The sequence below is a fragment of the Bactrocera oleae genome, chromosome 2 (assembly GCF_042242935.1).
Source record: "Bactrocera oleae isolate idBacOlea1 chromosome 2, idBacOlea1, whole genome shotgun sequence".
Taxonomy (NCBI): Eukaryota; Metazoa; Arthropoda; class Insecta; order Diptera; family Tephritidae; genus Bactrocera; species Bactrocera oleae.
The window spans coordinates 81,727,107-81,746,556 of NC_091536.1; the positions used below are offsets into that span (position 1 = coordinate 81,727,107).

A 19,450-nucleotide genomic window follows, 5' to 3' on the forward strand; every position below is an offset into this window, starting at 1 on the left:
TTTTTAGTGTAATGAATTGTTTACCTTTTCTTTCGCCGCTTATGAGACAGAAGGAAAGAAACATTATCTAAATGGGTTCATTAAAGTGATTGGATTCGTGAATTGAAACTTTACACTGCAAGTGTTTGCGAAAGCAAATGATAGTTAAAGGAAGCAAATCAGACATTGAAAAACGATCGTTCCCTAAGTACATACGCAACACCATTAAATAGGCACCCCGAAGAATTCAAATGTGTACCAGGCATATGAAAAAGGCGTATTCCGATTTGGTGGCACGTTAAGGTTGACTTAGAAACGGTAATTTGCCTAATTGAGTTGACATTTCCTTTACATTTGTGTTAAAAGACCGGAACTTAGACTGTAATCGTCTTCGAAATTTCTGAAAGTTCGGTGGAAACTCTAATCCGATATGAAGTGTCGTTTCGTCAACTTCATAAGTCTTGTTTGCCTGTTTACTAGTGGTTTCGGAGATTTTTTAACTAGGTAGATATTTATGTTACCTCAAGTTGGGCGAAGCAGGTTTAAAGTCAATATTTCGAGTGTGACTCGCTTGGCAAACCCGACTATGAGCATAAATATTCTTTTATTTAAAAAAATGATTAACAGTTAATCTCAAAACACACCCCAAAAACTTAATTTCGGTCTTTAACGCGGCATACTCGTTTTGAGGCTTGAATTTTAGGCTCTTTTTTGGACCCGATAAAAATAAACAACAAATATTTCGTATACATTTTTTATATGTTTTTTATTGATATTTAAAGAGTACAAATCATTTATAATATTAAGAAAAAAAAATTTCAAAAAATTCTAGGCCGGCAGATTGGGGACTGATGAAAAAATGGCTCGTCACGGTGTGCAGGATATCAGGACTGCCAGTAACTTGAAATAGAAATTGTTGAGTGATCTTTAAAGAAGAAGGATGTAGTTATAGCACTACAAAAGGATTTAAAAAAAAAAAATTTCAAAAATGGCGACTGTTTGAAAAATATTTTTTGTTATTTCCCTGTTTTTTAGACGTTCGGAAGTTTTTAAAGATACAAAAAAAAATGTTCTTTTTATCCTCGCGTAGTGCGTTAGTATAATGTATAAAGAAGCTCTGTATAAAATTTCAAGTAAATCGATTGACTGGAACTTGAGATATCATGCACACCGTTTCCAAAAACGGAGTTCAGAGAAAAACGAATTTTACGCTCGCGCCGAGCTGCCAGTTGACTTTGTTGGCGCATCACAAAATGAGCTGTAACTCCGAAAATAATTGAAATTTCAAAAAATTTAATATTTAGGCACATACTCTTAAAGGGTTATACTACAAAAATAAGCAAAAACAAAATCGAATAGAAGTCTCCTAGTTAACACATATCATTCGCCTGTATTTGAGATTAGGCAGATAAAAAAGAGTCTAGAAGGATGCACAAGACCTTGAAGTTTGTGGGGTAGCTTGGTAAGAATTTTTGCACACAGAATTTTCTATATCCTAAGGTCATACCAGTTTTCAGCACCGTTTGTAGCTGTAAACAAAATTTATTTTTATTAAACCCTTGACCTAAGCATTACTTTCAGATATCTGTTTCGCAAATTAGAAATGTTATAAACCAAATGAAGAATGATGTAACCGAATGAAATTAAATAGTATATTGCTAAGTAAATCTTCGCTTCTTCTATAATTGCTATTCCTTTTCAATACATTTCCCGAGCATACATCCTGCTGTACAATTCAATTTAATAAAATAGTATTTTATTCTTAAACTAGGCCAATCGGACAAATCAATTGTGCGCAAGCAGTCTACTATACCAGTTGTTGGTGGATTGTTGGTTGTGGTATAAATGTATGTGTGGTATTTAAATTGTGGTGTGTATGATATGTAGGGCTACACCCCTGGCCAAGGCTGGGCTAATCATCTTCATGGCACACAAGCACACAAAGAATGCGCCTGCCATGTCCTTGAAGATAACTGTGTGTATGTGTGTGCCTGTGTGCGGATTACAGCCTCTGGCTCTGTGCAGCTTCCTGCCGACGTCTAATGTTCCCCCAACCAGCATGGCAGCTGTGGCTGTTGTTTGGTCTTCCCTTCCACCGCTGCACTTCTGCGCTGGCGTTCGCCATGCATGCAACGAGGAAGTAGCAACATTTCCGCCTGATTTGCATGGTTGCCTCTCGGTCCACCTCGAACCGGTAGTTTGACAAGAACTTTATTATTCCTCAACTTAAAGAGTTTCTTCTTCAGTTTCACCAGCAGCAGCAGCAGCAACGTCGTCCTTGCCTGCTGTTTGCATACACTTGGTTGGTGGTTATCCTCACCATGTTGGCCTTGTGCGTGCTGCTGCGGCAACAGCAAGAAGAGTGGCTCAATAGCCCGTAGCATTTTTAGTATGTATTTGCACTAATGTTTCTTTTGCTTACTCATGTTGTTGTTTTTGGTTGTGCAGTAACCGACTATTGTTCGTAGCGGTTGTTGTTGTTGGTCTTTAGTTTGCATATTGTTAGATAATCCACTTAGCCATACATACGTATATGTTTGCGTTCGTGTGGTAAGCCCTGTACCAGACTTTGATGAGGTTATATAGCGGCGTGGCGACCCTGAAGTTGCTGATTTCAAATGAGCATCCACAAATATATTATATTTAATGCTAGACACTTTTTTAGAAGGTCTTTCATGACACAAAATGTTTTGGAGTTTTCACTCCTGCCTTAAGGCTGGGGGAATGAACCCCTACCCAGAATATAGGCGTGATTCTAACTCTCTTTCCCTACTAGCTTGTAGATGTATTTACCTAATAGTAAGACTTTATTCTCGCTGGAAAAATCCTTCGCTCTGTCTAATATTTAAAGACGAGGATATTGATTTATAAATCTTTAAGTGGTATCTTTGAAGTTCCGGAGAACACCACTATATGGGGTTATCAGCAGTTTTTAACCGCCCGAAAAGCTTATATGACAATAAAATAACAATGAGGTATCGTCGAAGTTTGCAGAGATAAATCAAATGGACCATTAGATTTACTACTTGCAGGCATTTCGACTTTAATATAATTTTCTGAGCATATGGGCTTACGCTGAGAATCAATATTTTCCTGGAGGGTACTTACTAAGGAAATGAGAGCTTAGATGGTAAAGCGACTCAAAGAAAAACACGATAACAGACCGTTCTGGTTTATGACACTGTTGTTGTTCTAATCGTATTTACCCTCTGTAGGACTAACTACAATCGTTATTGTCGTTGTTTACAGCTTTTCTGTCTTGAAATGCCGACGATGATGGCTGCTTGACGAAAAAGATGATCATTACGTGTATGCTTTGCTTTTATTGTTGCTGCTGTTGTTTGACGTTTGCGTAGAAGTACTCATGACACTCGAAGCGTTGCAAGCGGCCGCACTTTGCTGCATACACGATGGCATCAGTCAACGAAGTCTAGTCAAGTGCATACATAAACAATTCGTTTGTGCACACAGACGGGGGGAACGAGTTAACGAGTGCCTCTGTGTGCGTGTGTGCGTTGCAAGCAAAGACAAAAACAACGAGCTGTACAAAAGGAACATTTTCTAGTGAACTTCTTTGTGGTGCAATGTCGTTGTTTTCGCTTGTGCGCCGTAATGTATGCAAATATTTAAGAAATTACTTCAAAAGTCAGAGAGCAAATTTGCATAAAGCATTTTTAAACGTTCTTAAATGTTCTGGGAATTTTCTCGCTCACTTGGAATGCAGTCTCTTAATTTTGCTGACAAACTGCTAGTCCGTGTGTTTAGAATTGGAAACAGAGTAGTTTAGAATTTTCTCGGAAGTAGAAGGGAAATCGAAACAATAGGAGAAAAACTATTGAAATATGCAACTTTTTTTTGTATATGTCACCATAAATAACGTTTAGTTACAGACCATCTGTTTGCCTTTGCTCTCATTAGTTAGGGTAAGTGTTGTAGTATTCTAATAGGTCTTGGTACTCACTTACTCATATAAATATATGTACAATTATCTATTGCTATTGATGCAGAGTGAACCTATGCTGCAATTGTGCATCAAATAGCGAAAAATTTATGAAAATATTGATGAAGTAAATATTCACGGGGCTTTGCCTTAAATATCGAAAAGTTCACAATAAATTACACTAGGGCTGTTTTGCTCATACTTGTATATCTATAAATCTTCTAGTTGATTTTGTACCAGAATATTATGCGTTTCGAAGTGGTGATACTATAGATGTTATAAAAAGGATTTTCAAAATAATTTTTTTATAAAAAATATTTCAGTTGAAAATCCAGACATGTAATTTTCAGAGATATTTGAATCGTATGCATGACCTAAAATATCAGACGACACTTTTGATTTGTGGCTTTATTACCAAAATTTTACTGAAACCGTTATAAACTGTTGTGCCGAAATATTCCACAATGTCGAGAGAAAATTTTCGTAGGATTTTCGAATCGATTTTCAGAGACAAAATAACTTTCGCTAACCTTGCTGTATAAGACAAATACAAAATTTTAGATGCTTTTTCTAATTATTGTATATAATTAAAAAAAATACTAGTTAATTTTATATAACAGAAAACATGTTATTTTTTATTAGTATATATATTTTTTAAATTCAAAGATTTTCTCTGCGATAACGTACAAAATTTAGCTTAAATATCCATAAATCTACAACGAATTCTTGAAATACTGAGATTGACTCAAATTTTCCTAAAAATTAACATGTCATTATTCTGTAAACAACGCGCATTGCATATTTCACATAATTTACATACAGACATACATACAAACAAATGCCTGCTTTCTTGCAGCAGATGACAGTTCAATTTGTTTCCGGTTTTTTGCTGATTCGAAGTGCTAATACTCGGATTTAAGCGCCACCTCGCAGTGCTTGTGCCTGTTCTGCTACTTGTTGTACATAAAATATATAAAATCGATAACTGTTTAAACCGTCGATGGATGTATTGGCAAATTTTCGTACATTTTTACGACGCACTTAAATGGTAATTTCAGCGCGCCATAATTCGGCAGAATCCCCCATTCGTGCATTTGTGATCGCATTAGAATTTGCGAAAATCAACGCTTGCGCACACACACCCACACATACATATATATGTATACTCGTACACGCTGATGTGCGTGCAATGCGCTGCAATAATGTCGAGAGCCATAAAATCAAGCGAATAAATAATAATATCGCAAATATTTGTACTTTATGATTGATGTGTGAATATCATTTCCACAATACAAAATACATAAATGAGCAGCCACTCAGCAGTTATGCGCAACGCTGGTGTGTACCATATGTGTGTGTGTTGGGGCGAGTACATGTCCGCAAAAACCTCTGAGCTAACAAATGCAGCGCCCCATCCCAGTGTCTCGTGTTTGCGCGGCATTTACACATGTCTCTGCATAAGTAAACAGCGAAATCGCATTTTCACAAAGTATTTAATTCGCGCCCTGTTTTAAGGGCGTACCGGCAGCGAAGGACAACTGGACGGCGCTCAAAAACGCGAATTTCTCTTTATCGACTTGTGTGTGTGCGTGTGTAATTTAATTGTGTTCGCTTATTTTCCTTTTAGGGTGGTATGAGAGGGGCTGTAGTGGAAAATCGTTAATATGCAAACCAAATAAATATTTGAATGACTTTTGAATCGTTTATTAGTTTGTGTTATACCTTAAATATAATGTGTTTTTTTTTTTTTTTTGTTACAAAAAGGATGCTTCATTTTAGAAATATCATTATTTTATAGAGAATTTGTATGCGAATTACTGCTAATGAGTTCTCACTAATGGTCGTAAAGATACATAAAGTCTACTTAAAGAAAATAGAAAGCCACTGTTTTTCTAATAGTAGGCGTTAGTAATCTGTATCAAGCGTTTCATAAGATAAGACTTAATTCTGAAAACACTACTTACATATTCGCTATGTGTTTGGTGGAATTGACAGGGAATCATCTATTATGAGCTATTCTCCTACCGCCAAACTCTTAATTCGAACATGTATCGTTCACAACTGAACCGTCTGTAGCTAGCAATCGCTCAGAAGCGCTCAGCTTTGGCCAATAGGTGCGAAATTTTTTTCCATCAAAGCAAAGCTACATACATAATGCCGAGCCAGAAGCTACGAAAGCTTGGCTGAGAGTTTCTTATGCATCCACCGTATATAGTGCAGGTCCAGACTAGCAAGTGATTACTGTCTCTTTCGGTCTATGGAGATGGATCTACGTATTTGGGATCGATCAATCGCCGTTGTTTGAAAAGTGTTGGTTTGTTTCTCAAACAAAACCAAAAAGTCGATGAAAATTGAAACCGTTGGATTGTGGCTCATTATATCATTGCTTGAACCAGATCTTGACGGTATCAGGTTTCAGCAAGTAATTGGTAATCAAACTATTTATATTCAGTTCATATCAAAATGAGTTAGAAATATAGGAGTAGTAAATTATCGACTAAAGGAATGTGAAATTGCTTTCAATATATCTCATTTTATTTTGATGAAGAATGAGAAAAACGGAAATAATGTGAAGCTCAGTATCTCTAAAACTTTTTCCGGATTAAAGCATTAAGTTTGCAGTTAGCGATAGTTTGAAAATGAGTCGTTAAAAAGGTCTGCAGTACATTTATTTCAGAACTAGAGATCTTATCTTAGTTCTTTTAGTTCGTGGCTCTCCCCAAACATCTAATTAAATCATTTTGTTTGAAGTAAAAATACTCATGAATCAATTTAAAATCAAGGTTAGAGATTGAAACCAAATTTTGAAATCACTATCTAACAAGACTCTACAAATTGTATCAAAAACTCACAGTACCTTTCGTTTAATAATGTCTTTAATAAAGTTATCGCAGTCAATTTATATGCTTCAGTCAATTTCGTCAAAGTCTTGTTTAGTTTAGTGGGGTGCAAGCTATTTATTTGCTACATAAACGAGTACGTACGAGTATGTACATATATGCCACCTCACTTGACGTGCCACCCATAAACACACATACATGACCACGTGAAAATAGATGCAATAACAAAAAAAATACACGCCCGTAAGAGTTCATGTAAAATATTGGAGAGCAAATTTAATAATTCTATGTGGAGTACATGACTGGCAGCGAGCGAATGTGCCACACTTGCCAGCAAGCATGAATTGCATACGAAATATGTATCACCCAACTCACCGATTCACCAGCGCCACAACCGCGGCGGTTGGACTTCAAGCTCTGGGCCAAATACTTCGTTTCATTGCGCCCGCAACACTCCGTGCGGATAACAGGGCGGTTGGCGACGCCGTGTCGGCAGCGGTGACATTTGTTGCATCGATAATTTTGTCACCATGTCGTATGTGCGAGTAGGTATGAATTCGTGTACGTGTGCCGAGTGCTGCTTCTTTTCAATTCACGCTCGTAATTATGCCGGAAGCACGCCAAGCTCATCGTAACGCAGCCACTTAGGAGTCGGTGGGGGTCGGTTGGGTGTGTGCGGTTGAAGGACTACATATTGCCACACAAAAATGTCGAAGTGTTGAGTCATTACGAATGCAGAATGACGATGAAATTACTGCCATTGCCAACTTGGCTGCGCAATAATGCAATAAAAATGTATGTGCTTCGCGATATTATAACTGATTACCGTTAGTTGCGCGGCGGATGACAGTGATAAGAAGGAAGTACGGAAGTGGGTGTTGTGTTGTGTATCTGACGAACGAATATAAGCGTTAGATAAGGGTGTTGAAATATTTGTTTGCGCCAGTTAAGAAAGTAACGAGCTTTAAAATGTTGAAGTGTTAAAAAGCGAATGTGCTTGGCTTCTAAGAAACTTACGAAACAAGAAGCTTTAACACCGTACAAATATTGATTTTATTTTTGAAATATTTGAAATTTAATTAGCGAGCCAGTCTAATACTTAACGTCGCACCTTGTTTTGACCTTTGACTTTGTTGTCTAGAAGTTCGATCTGAACGATTTGTATTGTACCATTGCTTGAGACAATAATCCATGCCAACATTTGTGACGATATCTTTTCAAATACTAAAAAAGTTTTACATACAAGAACTTGATTTCGAACGTGCAGTTTGTATGTTAGCTATAATGATGCGATCTGAACAATTTTATCAGATATTGTAGCGTTGCTTTGAATAATAATCTATGACGAATTTCCTAAAAACATCTCGTCAATTGAAAAAGTTTGCCATGCAAGCACTTTATTCGGTGCGTTTAGTTTGTAATGGCAGCTACATACCTATATGCTATAGTGTTCCGATATTAAAAAGTTTTTTGGAGATTGCATTTTTGCTTTAGACAATACCGCGTGCTAAATTTTGTGAAGATACCTCGTCAAATGGAAGAGTTTTTCCTACAAGTCGTTCCGTTTGTATGGCAGCTATATGCTATAAAGATTCGATATCGGTAGTTCCGACACATGAGCAGTTTTCTAAGAATTAATATAGTTTAAATAACTAAAAAAAATATTTTTAAAGCACTTCAAATTAAAAAATGAAAATTGATTCCTCATATAAACTGACAGAAATATTGACGGAATTTTGATAAACGTAAAATATGGCACAGATTGGTTGGAAAGTTGTTTGGTCTCACCAAGAAATAGCGCAACAGATGTACCAACTTGACTTGGAGCTAATAAGTTTTGTTTCTCAAGTTGGTACATCTGTCGTGAGAACCAATGCAAAGTTACAAGTTATTCTGTCAATTAATTCTTTGTTTACAAGCCATTTGAAGTTGACGTGTCAGAGTAATTTTTTAATATGGAAAAAATTATGAGCAATTGTTAGAAATGTATAAGGAGTCGTCATCTTCAAAATGCACCGTTGAATTTCGGGCTGGTGAATTTACTTTTACCGTACTAAGCCCGAAGATGATCCACACGAAGGACGATCAGCAAAGAAGATTATTAATTTTGTTAATTGATTATCTGCAGCCGTTTGGATAAGCTGGATGAAAAAATTCGTGAGAAAAGATCTGGTTTGCAGCACAAAAAATTAATTTTTCATCAAGACAATGCACCTGCTCGCAAAGATGTTTTAACAATGACAAAATTCAACTAATTAAAGTACGAATCGCTTGAGCATTCACCGTATTCATCAGATTTGGCTTCCAGCGACTACTACCTCTACAGAAACGTGAAACAATTCCTTAGCGGAAAGAGTTTTTCGTCGAATTAAGATGCTATTACAGCAGTAGACGGGTATTTTGTAGAGCTTCCGGAATGACATTATAGGGCTCGCATAAAAATATTGGAGGATCATTGGAATGAGTGTATTGAAGCTAAGGAAGATTATACTGAATAAAAAAAATTATTTCATATCAAAATCAGTATTTTTTCATTTCGAGCGCGGAAACTTTTCAACTTATTTTAAATCAATTTTAATTAAGGTTCTATTAACTATATGCATACAATACATTTTTCTTAATACTTTGTTAAACCCTAAATTCATAAACAAAATTATTATACTCTCATTCAAAAAAATTGCATATATTGTTTCGATATATACTCGAATATAACAATAAAAGCATAAAACAAATACACTAAATTTTGGAGTGCTAAACTTTAATCACTTGACCTGACTAAAATCCATTTAAAAATACTTTAACACTCAAGCATTTTGGCGCACACTAACAAAATTATCGCCCCTAAGCGATTCACACTGCAAGCATGGTACCATTATAACTAGATTTCAAATTCATTTTGCATTATTTGCTTGCACTTTTCACAGAAACTCATCAAAACAGAAATATCGACGGCACATCAACGAGAATGCTCTCGGCATAATACGCAGCACACTGAATAGCGGCGGTTTTGGCCCACAGCCGCCTAACCTCAACAACGAGCTCGGCATACCAGCCAATGCAGGACCGATGAGCCAACTGGCCGCCGGCTACGGACGTCCCATATCACATGCTGGCGGTGGCATGGGTGTGGCAGCAGCAGCTGCTGCCGTTGCGGCGGCCACTAAAGAGCGAGGCATGTTCTCGCTTAGCCAACTCAATATTGACTTGGAGGAGGCGCATAACAATAATGGACGTATGGAACTGACGTGCTTGTCCACAATACCATCAGCCATAGGTCAAGGAGAGCAGTTTGCTGATTACAAGACGTACTCGGTAAAAGGTGAGTACACAGGTTAACCCATCAAATTCTACCGTAATTTCTGCCACATTATTGACAGATGCTTCAAACTCAAACCCCAACGACAGCAGACCCTAATAAATGTTTTTACTAGTAGTTATGTAGACAGTTGTGTGTGTGTGTGCTTAGATATTGATGGAAGCGAAGGTAAAAATGAAAGCACAGGTTGTAGTACAATTACTCGTATATATACGAGAAAAGTGATTTGTTAGCTGTAAAAAACGAAGTGCAATTTTATCATCGCAACATTTAGGCATAGTCGAAGTTTATACATATTTTCCTAGTTATATAAAAACAAAGTAACTACGAGGCTTAAAGCTAAGCGCTATCAGCCTTCGTACCTTCGTACCGATAACTCAGGTGCGGACTGTGACTGCTATGAATAGCTTATGAGGTTTTGGTGAGTTTTATTGCGCTCTTAAGTGATTTATGTAGGCGTAAATTTGGAAAACAAAATAATTGAGGGGTTTGCAATTTTTCTCGAGCTGGTTAGTCACATTAATCACTCATATTCAACGAAATTTGTTGATACGAATTAAAGAAGGCAAAGTACTAGAAAATCGGTAGTTTTACAATTGTGAAGGAGAGTTACTTGGACTTAAGGTTAAGGTATATAAATTGAATTGGAGTGCGCGTGTAGAGATATTGGTTAGTGAGCAATTTTTCTGCATATTATTTTTCTGTATATACTACACACTTTCATCGCGTTGTAAATAAAAAATATTGTATGTAATTGAATGCAAAGCTTGGTGAAAGCTCGCGCATAGCCACGAAAGTTCAGAAATGAATATGAAATAATTTTGACCATATCATATATAAAAACACGGCTTATTCCAAGATATCTATTTACTTATATGTTTATTCGCATTGTCTTCTTTGGTGATTGTGAAGCGGCAATTTTGGCAAGCTCATCGCACGAAATCTAATCTTCAATTGATTCGCAGAGGCTTATCAGCAATTACGACCATCTCGTATTGATCCCTGGACACAAAGTTATAGAGGATAATTAGTAGGGTATTAAGTGGCTAGAAAAGCGGCGGCTACTATGAGAACGGTTCTAATATTTCTAAGAGTTTCAAAAACCAACGAAAAAGTGCTGTGTAAAAAGAAAAAGATGAGGCAAGAGACCGGTGCTGTCTACAAACGTCTTGCCTTTGTCAACCGAATGTAACTCTGGATGTGTCGCTCGTTTAATATGCTTCAATAATTATTCTTTAAACGAGAAATTATATGAAAAAGTCTCTCATAATGTTGCCGAAATCATTATTTACTTTAATGCCAACGGAAAAATTATTCAAATTGTCAATTGTATATCAAAAAGTCTGCTTGGGTGTAAAGTATCATTACGGATTCAAATCCTACGCTTCTTTTAATAAATGTGTTTCAAAAATAGATACATTGTATGTCCATACATACAGATACACATAAGAAGTGAGCTCATATTTATGTAAAGCGCTTGTTGCTGTGTGCCTTGAAAGACTTAAAGAGAACCGCCGAAAGTGGCACGTGGCTAAATGCTCCTACGCTCATACTGCTACAACGATTTATGTTCAAATGTGTTGACTACTTGAAAGCAATTTCAAATGATAATCATTTATGTTTGTTAAATTCATATTTAAATCGACAAAAGCACCAGAGCAGCGGCAAGACAATACTTACCTCCTCATTGTCATTATAATTTTGTGCTGCCGTAGCGACAAAATTATCCTTATCACCACTGTTGTTGTTGTTGTTGTCACTCGCTGTCATCAATTTGCATTTGTATGTTAGTATGTGTGCCTAGAGGTATAATTCAACTGTAATGCGTTCGCAATTCTGGTTGTCGAAAATAATTTTTTTTTATGCCGAATCAACCGTTGCTTTTCCTTCCGTATACAAATAAATATTTGGCAGCTGAACACGCTTGTTACGTACATTTATACATATATACAAACACTTATACAACATGTTTGTCTTCATTTTAGGTTTCTGCTCATATTTTTTTGCGGCATTGTGATGTTTACACATAAAAACTCGGAATTGCCAGCTATTAGTCATATTAGGGTGCGACGTATTGATGTGGGCGGATATGGATGTAGTATCAGCCGAGCAAATATCACATATATGTATTGTACATTCATCATAAAATTGAATTTTCAATTAAATCAGTGCATACTTCATTTTATAACTATGTTTCCATCAAATGAGGTTATGTAATTTGTATTAAAATTTAGCTACAAAAAATAATGACAAGGAAAAGTATACAAAATAATAAAATTTTAGGAAATACTAAATTAGAAATAAATTATATATTAAATAAATTAATTAGAAATATTGATAAATTCATATATTACAGTGGATCGCAATTACCTTCTGCAGTCGAAGAGCTTACGCTGTAAATATTTTAGAATCAAACAGATCTTCCAGAGATTTTTCAGTTTGGGCCACCACAGCCTATAGTTTCTATACAAACTGATCTTTCAAAATCAAGATAAAGATCATTTCACATGCTTTTTTGCTATACGGCATTACCTTTTGAAGGACATTGTAGCTTCGGTACAAACGAAGTTAAAGTTTTTACTTGTTATTTCATGCAGGAACAAAAAATAGTTGTCAATATTCCTGCCAATCTAAAATAAAATACAAAAACCAGGACACTCATAACAGAGCTCAACTCCACCCTAATGTATATATGAACAAATCTATTTCCGGCTATATTTCATGCTTTGTTCATCATCTGCACTGCCGGAAAGACACCTATTTAGGTTTGAAGCATTGGCATTATGAAAGCATGCTTACACGAAAATACCAGTATTTTATAAGTTGTACACATATATACATATGTACATATATTTATGTATATATGTTTATGACTACTATTTTAAATATATGGCACCGAAACCTCATAGGAAGTCATTAAGTTGTACATTAAATGGGCGCATTTAAGAAAAAAAAGACACACACACTTACGTCTGCATATTGCTGTATTGTTGGTGGGCGTGTGCTGTGTACCGTTACTGAGTTGGCGTCAAAACTGTCGTAAATTGTGAGAAATAATTGTGTGCCATTGTTTCTTCGGACTAACGAGCATTGCCGCCGCCTCATAAGCTATTGCTAAACAGTCATTCACAGCTCACACATCGCTGCGCGCTGACCCGGCCCGCACATTTCTTACACACACTATTACTTTCACCTGTTGTAATCAGCAACAGTAAGCAGTCAAGCTGTTCTTCGCTTTGCATTAAAATATCGTTCTTGTTTTTGCTTTTGTTGCTATTATTGTGATTGCTTGACGAGCTGGGCGGACAGAGAAATGAATGGCGCCTAGTCATGCGGCTGAGCGACCTTATATGCGGTAAAGGATTCTAGTAATTTATTGCGCACACACACACACACATGAGTGGAGGAGGTCTTAATTTTTTTTGCTTTCGCCTTTCGGAAAATGCGTAGAAAATTTATTTGTATAAACCACAAAAGCCACCGCACACAACAACAAGGCTTTTAACAAGCTGTCATCTACGTATGTCTTGTATATATATATGTGTGTGTGTGTGAGGCATAGGGAAGCAGATAGAGTTGCATGTGTGTGTGTGTATGTGTGGGCTTACTGCCAATTTATTTTTTGGGCAGTTTTGCAATTGTGAAATGAAAGTAAGAACAGAGTTTCAATGGCAACAACCACACCTTTACCTCTCAACTCATAAATAATTACTTCTGCTGCCTGTGAATGTGAAGTGCCAAGGCAAAACGGTATTTAATGCCTCTGCCGTCACTCCTATCACTGCTCAACTTCCACATCAAACAACATTCGGACAAATTGACGGCCTGTCAAACGAATAGCACCAACTCTCCGAGCTCTCACCCACATTACCGCCCAATCATCACAGCCAGAAGAGATTAGCTGCACAAAGTTTTACTTTCACTTTAACTTCTAATCCGCCAAATGCGCGTACAAATGAGAAACAAATCAGAACATAGCAAATCCCTTAGTCAGTCATTGGATTGAATTGGTTTGCGAATATTTCTTTTGACTGACCTTTCCCACAAATCCTGGGTTTAGCCAGCAATTGCCAATTGCTCTTCCAACCAGCCTGCCGCCCTTCTTCTCGACCAAATAGATATATCGCACAGCTGAGACAGCTGAGTACTGCTCTGAGCGCGGTAAGCTGCCGAGTGTGTTCCTGCTTAATCCTTGTTTGTTTTGTTGACATTTTTGTTTCGTGAGTCAATTGCACAAAGGCGCTGTTGAATGCTTGTCGACAGTATTTTCTGGTATCTAACAAAATTTGGGTTGAAGTTGAAATTGAATTTCGTTTGTGGAAATTCACACCAGCTGAATGAGTTGCTTGAGTGAATTTGGGTCGAGCAAACACGCACTTATTCGGCTCAACCTTTTTCATATTTCATATTTCAATTATTTAAAATTGAATCCACGCCATCAATCAAGTAGTCGTAGATGGACGTAGTGTTGTCTATCTATACATGTATTTGTTGTTGAAATTTAATATTCAATATTTAAAGTGTTAGCCGGACTTAAAAGCTTACTGTCACTTAAAAAAATCACAGTCGTGTGACAAGATAGTACGCATTCGACCAGTAAAAGATCGAGAAATGAGTTCGCTTTACAATGACATTTAGCCATGATATTTGCAGAGCCTTTGTGTGGGATTAATGAGAAAATAGAAATTTGTTATGATAATTATTCTCCACAATTCATGGCTGGTGGTAAATCTTTTTAGTTAGCATAACGGAGAGCAATTTAAGTGTCAAACCAGCTATTAAGTTTTCAACTGCTAGCAACTATTATATTACGTCTATTGCTTATTATATAATATTATTAATTTACTGTCTCTCTTTATCTCATACGAAGAAAGAAAAAAGTATCCTGCAAATGAGAAAAGGCCCCACTTAAAACAAGAGTATGAGAGGTTTTCTCATTTTCTTCCCTTTTACTTTCTTGTTGCATGGGAAGCATATTTATTACTTATATACCATAGACTAATCAAGCCTTCTTTACGTCTTACAAAGTTTTCATGCTAGAAACATAACATAAACTTATACAATTAACAGTTTTGAGAAGATGATGTATCTAGGTATCCAGCATTTTTCATAGATTGCAGCATAATGAATTTTGAATGTATCTTGAGTTGCATCGAGTCGCTTTGAGAGTTGTATTACTTTTGTCCGAATTGTTTTGTAGATCAAATACAAGGTGCGTTCCAAAGTTAACAGGACTTTTAAAAAAAGACAAAACAAATGGTTTTATCACCAAAATCAATTAATTTTATTCAAAATAGTCTCCTTCTGCTTTAATACAGCTTTTTGCACGCTCCAAAAGCAGGTCGAACGAGTGCTTTAGCTCGTAGCCCGGTATGGCCGCCAGTATGCCGATGCAAGCCTTTTGAATGGCCTCCACGTCTGCATAACACTTTCCTTTCATCGGCAAATGCATTTTTCCGAAAAGGAAGAAGTCGCACGGTGCCATATCAGGTGAATACGGGGAGTGGTTGATTGTTAAAATGTGATTTTTGGTCAAATAATCGGCCACAAGCGTCGATCAAGGTAGAATACCGCATTAACGTTTTGGCCGGGTGGAACTAATTCTTTGTGGACAATACCCTTGGAATCATAAAAACAAATCAGCATTGTCTTCACTTTTGACTTCTCCAGGCGCGATTTTTTGGGTTTCGGCTCATTTCTCATTTAGGTCCTCTCGACCACTTTGAAAACGTTGAAGCCACTCGTGCACTCTGGTACGGGATAGGCAATCATCGCCATAAACTTGTTTCATCAATTGAAACGTTTCGGTAAAAGTTTTACCAATTTTAAAACAAAATTTAATGTTGGCTTTTTGTTCGAAGCTCATTTTCGCACCGATGAAAAAACAAAACTGATACTTAAAACGCCATAACTTCATTTCCAAAAAATGAAATGTCATGAAATTTTTACTGGAAGTCGATAAAGGATAGCAGATTCTAACGCACTAGTCGACATATGGATGGCGCCACTAGATTTTACTTTTTTACTGTTTACTTTGGAACGCACCTTGTACATTCTATTGTAAAACTCAAACGTGATTCGTTATATCAAAGATGTCAACTTAACGAAACTGCATTGATGAGGCGACTAGAACCTGAATAACATCCGAGACCTTTCACCAGAAAACGAGTATTAATTGCACATAACATAATGCCAATTGTCCTGATATCGGCTTATGAGAGTTCCTACTTATGGTTGAAAGTTCATATTTTAGAACGAGACCACTATTTAAATGAATTACAATTGAATAATTTTAAGCTTCATCCGAGCTTCAGGCGGGGTCAGTATCAAATCGTTTGAGGTCCAAGATTTATATATTCTAGCTTATTGTAGTCTTTAAATGCATAAATTTAAGGGTCCAAATGGGTTTTATTGTTGGCCGGTGCCCAGTGTCGTCGTACAGTGCAAGCGCTGATTTCGATTTCATCCTCTTAGTCGCACTCGCTCATAGCAAAAGCTATAAGAAAACCTCATTCTTAAAATTATTTTACAGAATTTATGTTCATTTAGTACTTGTATATGTTCGATGGACATTTTTGCTGCTTTTTGTCGAGAAGCTTAATGTAGTTCATATTTCATACTCTTTCGGCAATGTTGTTGATTAGTTTACTAAGTAGACGGTTGGTGCTTTCGACTTTCGGTTATTTTTAACCCATGACTGATGCATTTGGTTTGCTTATTAAAAGCATCGCATAGCCACTTACCTAGTGACCTTTTTTAACTGCCGAAGCTCAGTGACGTTTACGGTCGGCTTAAATGGTGCACTTAAAAAAACTGTTTCAATAGGTTCGAGTGTAACGAAAGCTTTTCAGCTTAGTCTCTCCGTCGTGCTCAATTAATTTCATCAATGTATCTTCGCTCTAAATGTCAATCTAATACTTTAGTAACCAATTTCAGCAGCTACGGCGCCACCATTGCCAGCAGTCTGCGAAGCTTAGCGTGGGTCACAGCGAAATTTTGAACGCGTTCGAAATTTACCTCCAAATTAATTTTTATTTGTTTCATTCTTTTTTCTCTTCCATGTGCTACGTCTCCACCGCTTGCGTCATCCTTAAATCACCGCACATACTACCAAATACTTATTCTCCGGCTGACGACCGGCTGACGAATCCCGCCCTGCTTTCCACCACAGTTGAACTCATGCGAGCGGAAACTTCATCGACAACAACATCGGCACCCAGCATAGGGATGGCAGCATTAGGAAACGGCGCCTCACATGCCGCGGAAACGGCGGCGGCGGTACGACCAACAATGAGTCTAACATTTGGCACCCGCTACACATGGGTCACAGTGGCAACGCTGGCAGCTGTGTTGCAGATGTTGTGCTATTGAAGACGCAAATAGGAAGCTACAAAGGGCACCGACACCGTTCCGCCGATGGTTGCCACCGGCTTCGGTTTGTGCTGCAGACCTGCCACGGCCCACCGAATCACCGACCGAAGGTAATGGAAAATATAGACAAAACGAAAGTCCCGCTGTAGCTGCAACTACAACTACAATTAGACCCAGCTGATATGTACCTTTTGAAAAATATCCATCTCTCTTTCTTAAACAACTGCAAAGCAGAGTATAGAAACAGAGAGGTAAAAGAAAAGTACACAAATACATACATACACATACTAAACGCACACTTAGCAACAGTCATGTATATTTAGCAGGTGCTGCAGGGGGAGGGGCAGACGTACAGCAGTGAGCATAAAAATTAAATTGAAACGGTGAATCGTAAAATGTAAAAATCAAAATGCGAAAAGGTGAAATGGTGAAATGTGAAAGGCACACTGCTTGTGCAGGTGCACCTGCACTATTGTTGTTGTTGTTGTTGTTGTTGTTAGACAAAGGACGTGGACGGTGTCGCTGCTGATGTCAGTGCCGTATGCACGGCCAGCAAACAATGGATAATGACTGCATGTAAAAAGTAGGAATTAAAACTGTAGCGAAAGAAGAAGAAGCAGACGAAGGAGTAGAAGAAATAGTATAGCATAATAAATAGAAAAATATATCAAATTAGAAAAAGTAAAGCAGTAGCTGCTAAAAGGGAAAAGCAACAAAAGACAACTAAATGCACCGAAAACAAAAAAAATTTTAAATTTTAACTGAAAAACTTTGTGAACTTTAAAGGGAAAACAACAACACAAACAACAAATAATCGAGTCTAAACTACGAGGCAACCGGAGGACGAACAGACTAAACTTAATTGCACAAAAGAAATGAGGCGAAACGTCCGCCGAACCGGCGACTGACGACTGTGCTCCGAGCATATGTAAGTGTAAGTGTTTGTGCTTGTATTTAGTTGTATAGGTGTGTAAAACTGTAGCTGTATATGTGCATGTGTAAACAAACGGTGAAGACTTCATTGTGGGGGTGGAACTTTTGAGAAGCTTTGCTTATTTGCTCGCAATGTAAGACGAAATAAAACAATAATTTTTCTTTTTTATGAAAATTGTAATAAAAGTAAAAAATTCAAGTAAAAATAAATAAATAAAAAAACTACGATAAAATTTAACAAAAACCAAGCAGTGACGGAACATAGAGAATTAGTTGAGCGGCAAGTTTCAATGAAGAGGAAAAGTTAGCCATACAAAATCTACTGACCTGTTCTTGAAGTGTGCAGCGGAGAGCGTAAGCACATGCAGTGTTTTTGTAACTTGTAATAAACAGTAATAAAAAGGGTAGTCAAAGGATAATAATTTTTTAAATGTAACAATCTTAAGAAGCACACATTTGGCGGTAAGCTTTCAAAGTCAGTAGTGGAATTGGCAAAGTTTTTTACCTAGACGAGTAGCATTTTCATGCATACATACATATTTATATTTATACAGTAAAATACTCGTATGCTAGCAAAAATTTTGTGTGAATTTTAGCGAAATGTACCAGAGAAAGTTCATTTAGAGAGTTTGGAATATTTGCATTTCTTTTTTTCGAAATGTGCAAAAGTATATTTCTAATTGGAGAAATTAGAAACAGTGCTCTGAATTTTGCTTGTAGGTCGTGAAACATTTACAGTACTTATGTATTTGTTGTTCAATGTGAATAAGCAAACATATTTGCTTTTAGTTTTAAGATTTATTTTTATTATTTAGGTAATTTGCTTTTTACCCAATTCGCTTAATTCTGTTTTATTTTTATTAGTTTTTTATTTTTTTTTTTTGAATAATTTAATTCTTTAATACAATTTAATGGTTTTTATTTTGCTTCATGTCATTTTTTTGTTTTATTAAATCTTTTTTTTTGTTGTAATTAAAGTTATTTTGTTTCATTTTTAATTGGTTCATCTTATTTTATGTAATTGAACTTTTATACAACTATTTTTAATTTATTTTTATATTTTTATTTTAT

General features: G+C 36.6%; 1 protein-coding gene across 1 annotated transcript in view; it reads left to right on the top strand.

Moving 5' to 3' along the window:
* beat-VII (beaten path VII) overlaps nucleotides 1-19,212 on the top strand; it is a 119,375-nt gene extending 100,163 nt beyond the window's left edge. Inside the window, exons 8-9 of the mRNA XM_036361557.2 lie at nucleotides 9,684-10,078; nucleotides 17,247-19,212. Of these exons, the coding sequence (XP_036217450.1) occupies nucleotides 9,684-10,078; nucleotides 17,247-17,446 (595 nt within the window). The 3' untranslated portion in view covers nucleotides 17,447-19,212. The remainder of the gene's footprint in view (nucleotides 1-9,683; nucleotides 10,079-17,246) is intronic.
* Nucleotides 19,213-19,450: the final 238 nt, after the last annotated feature.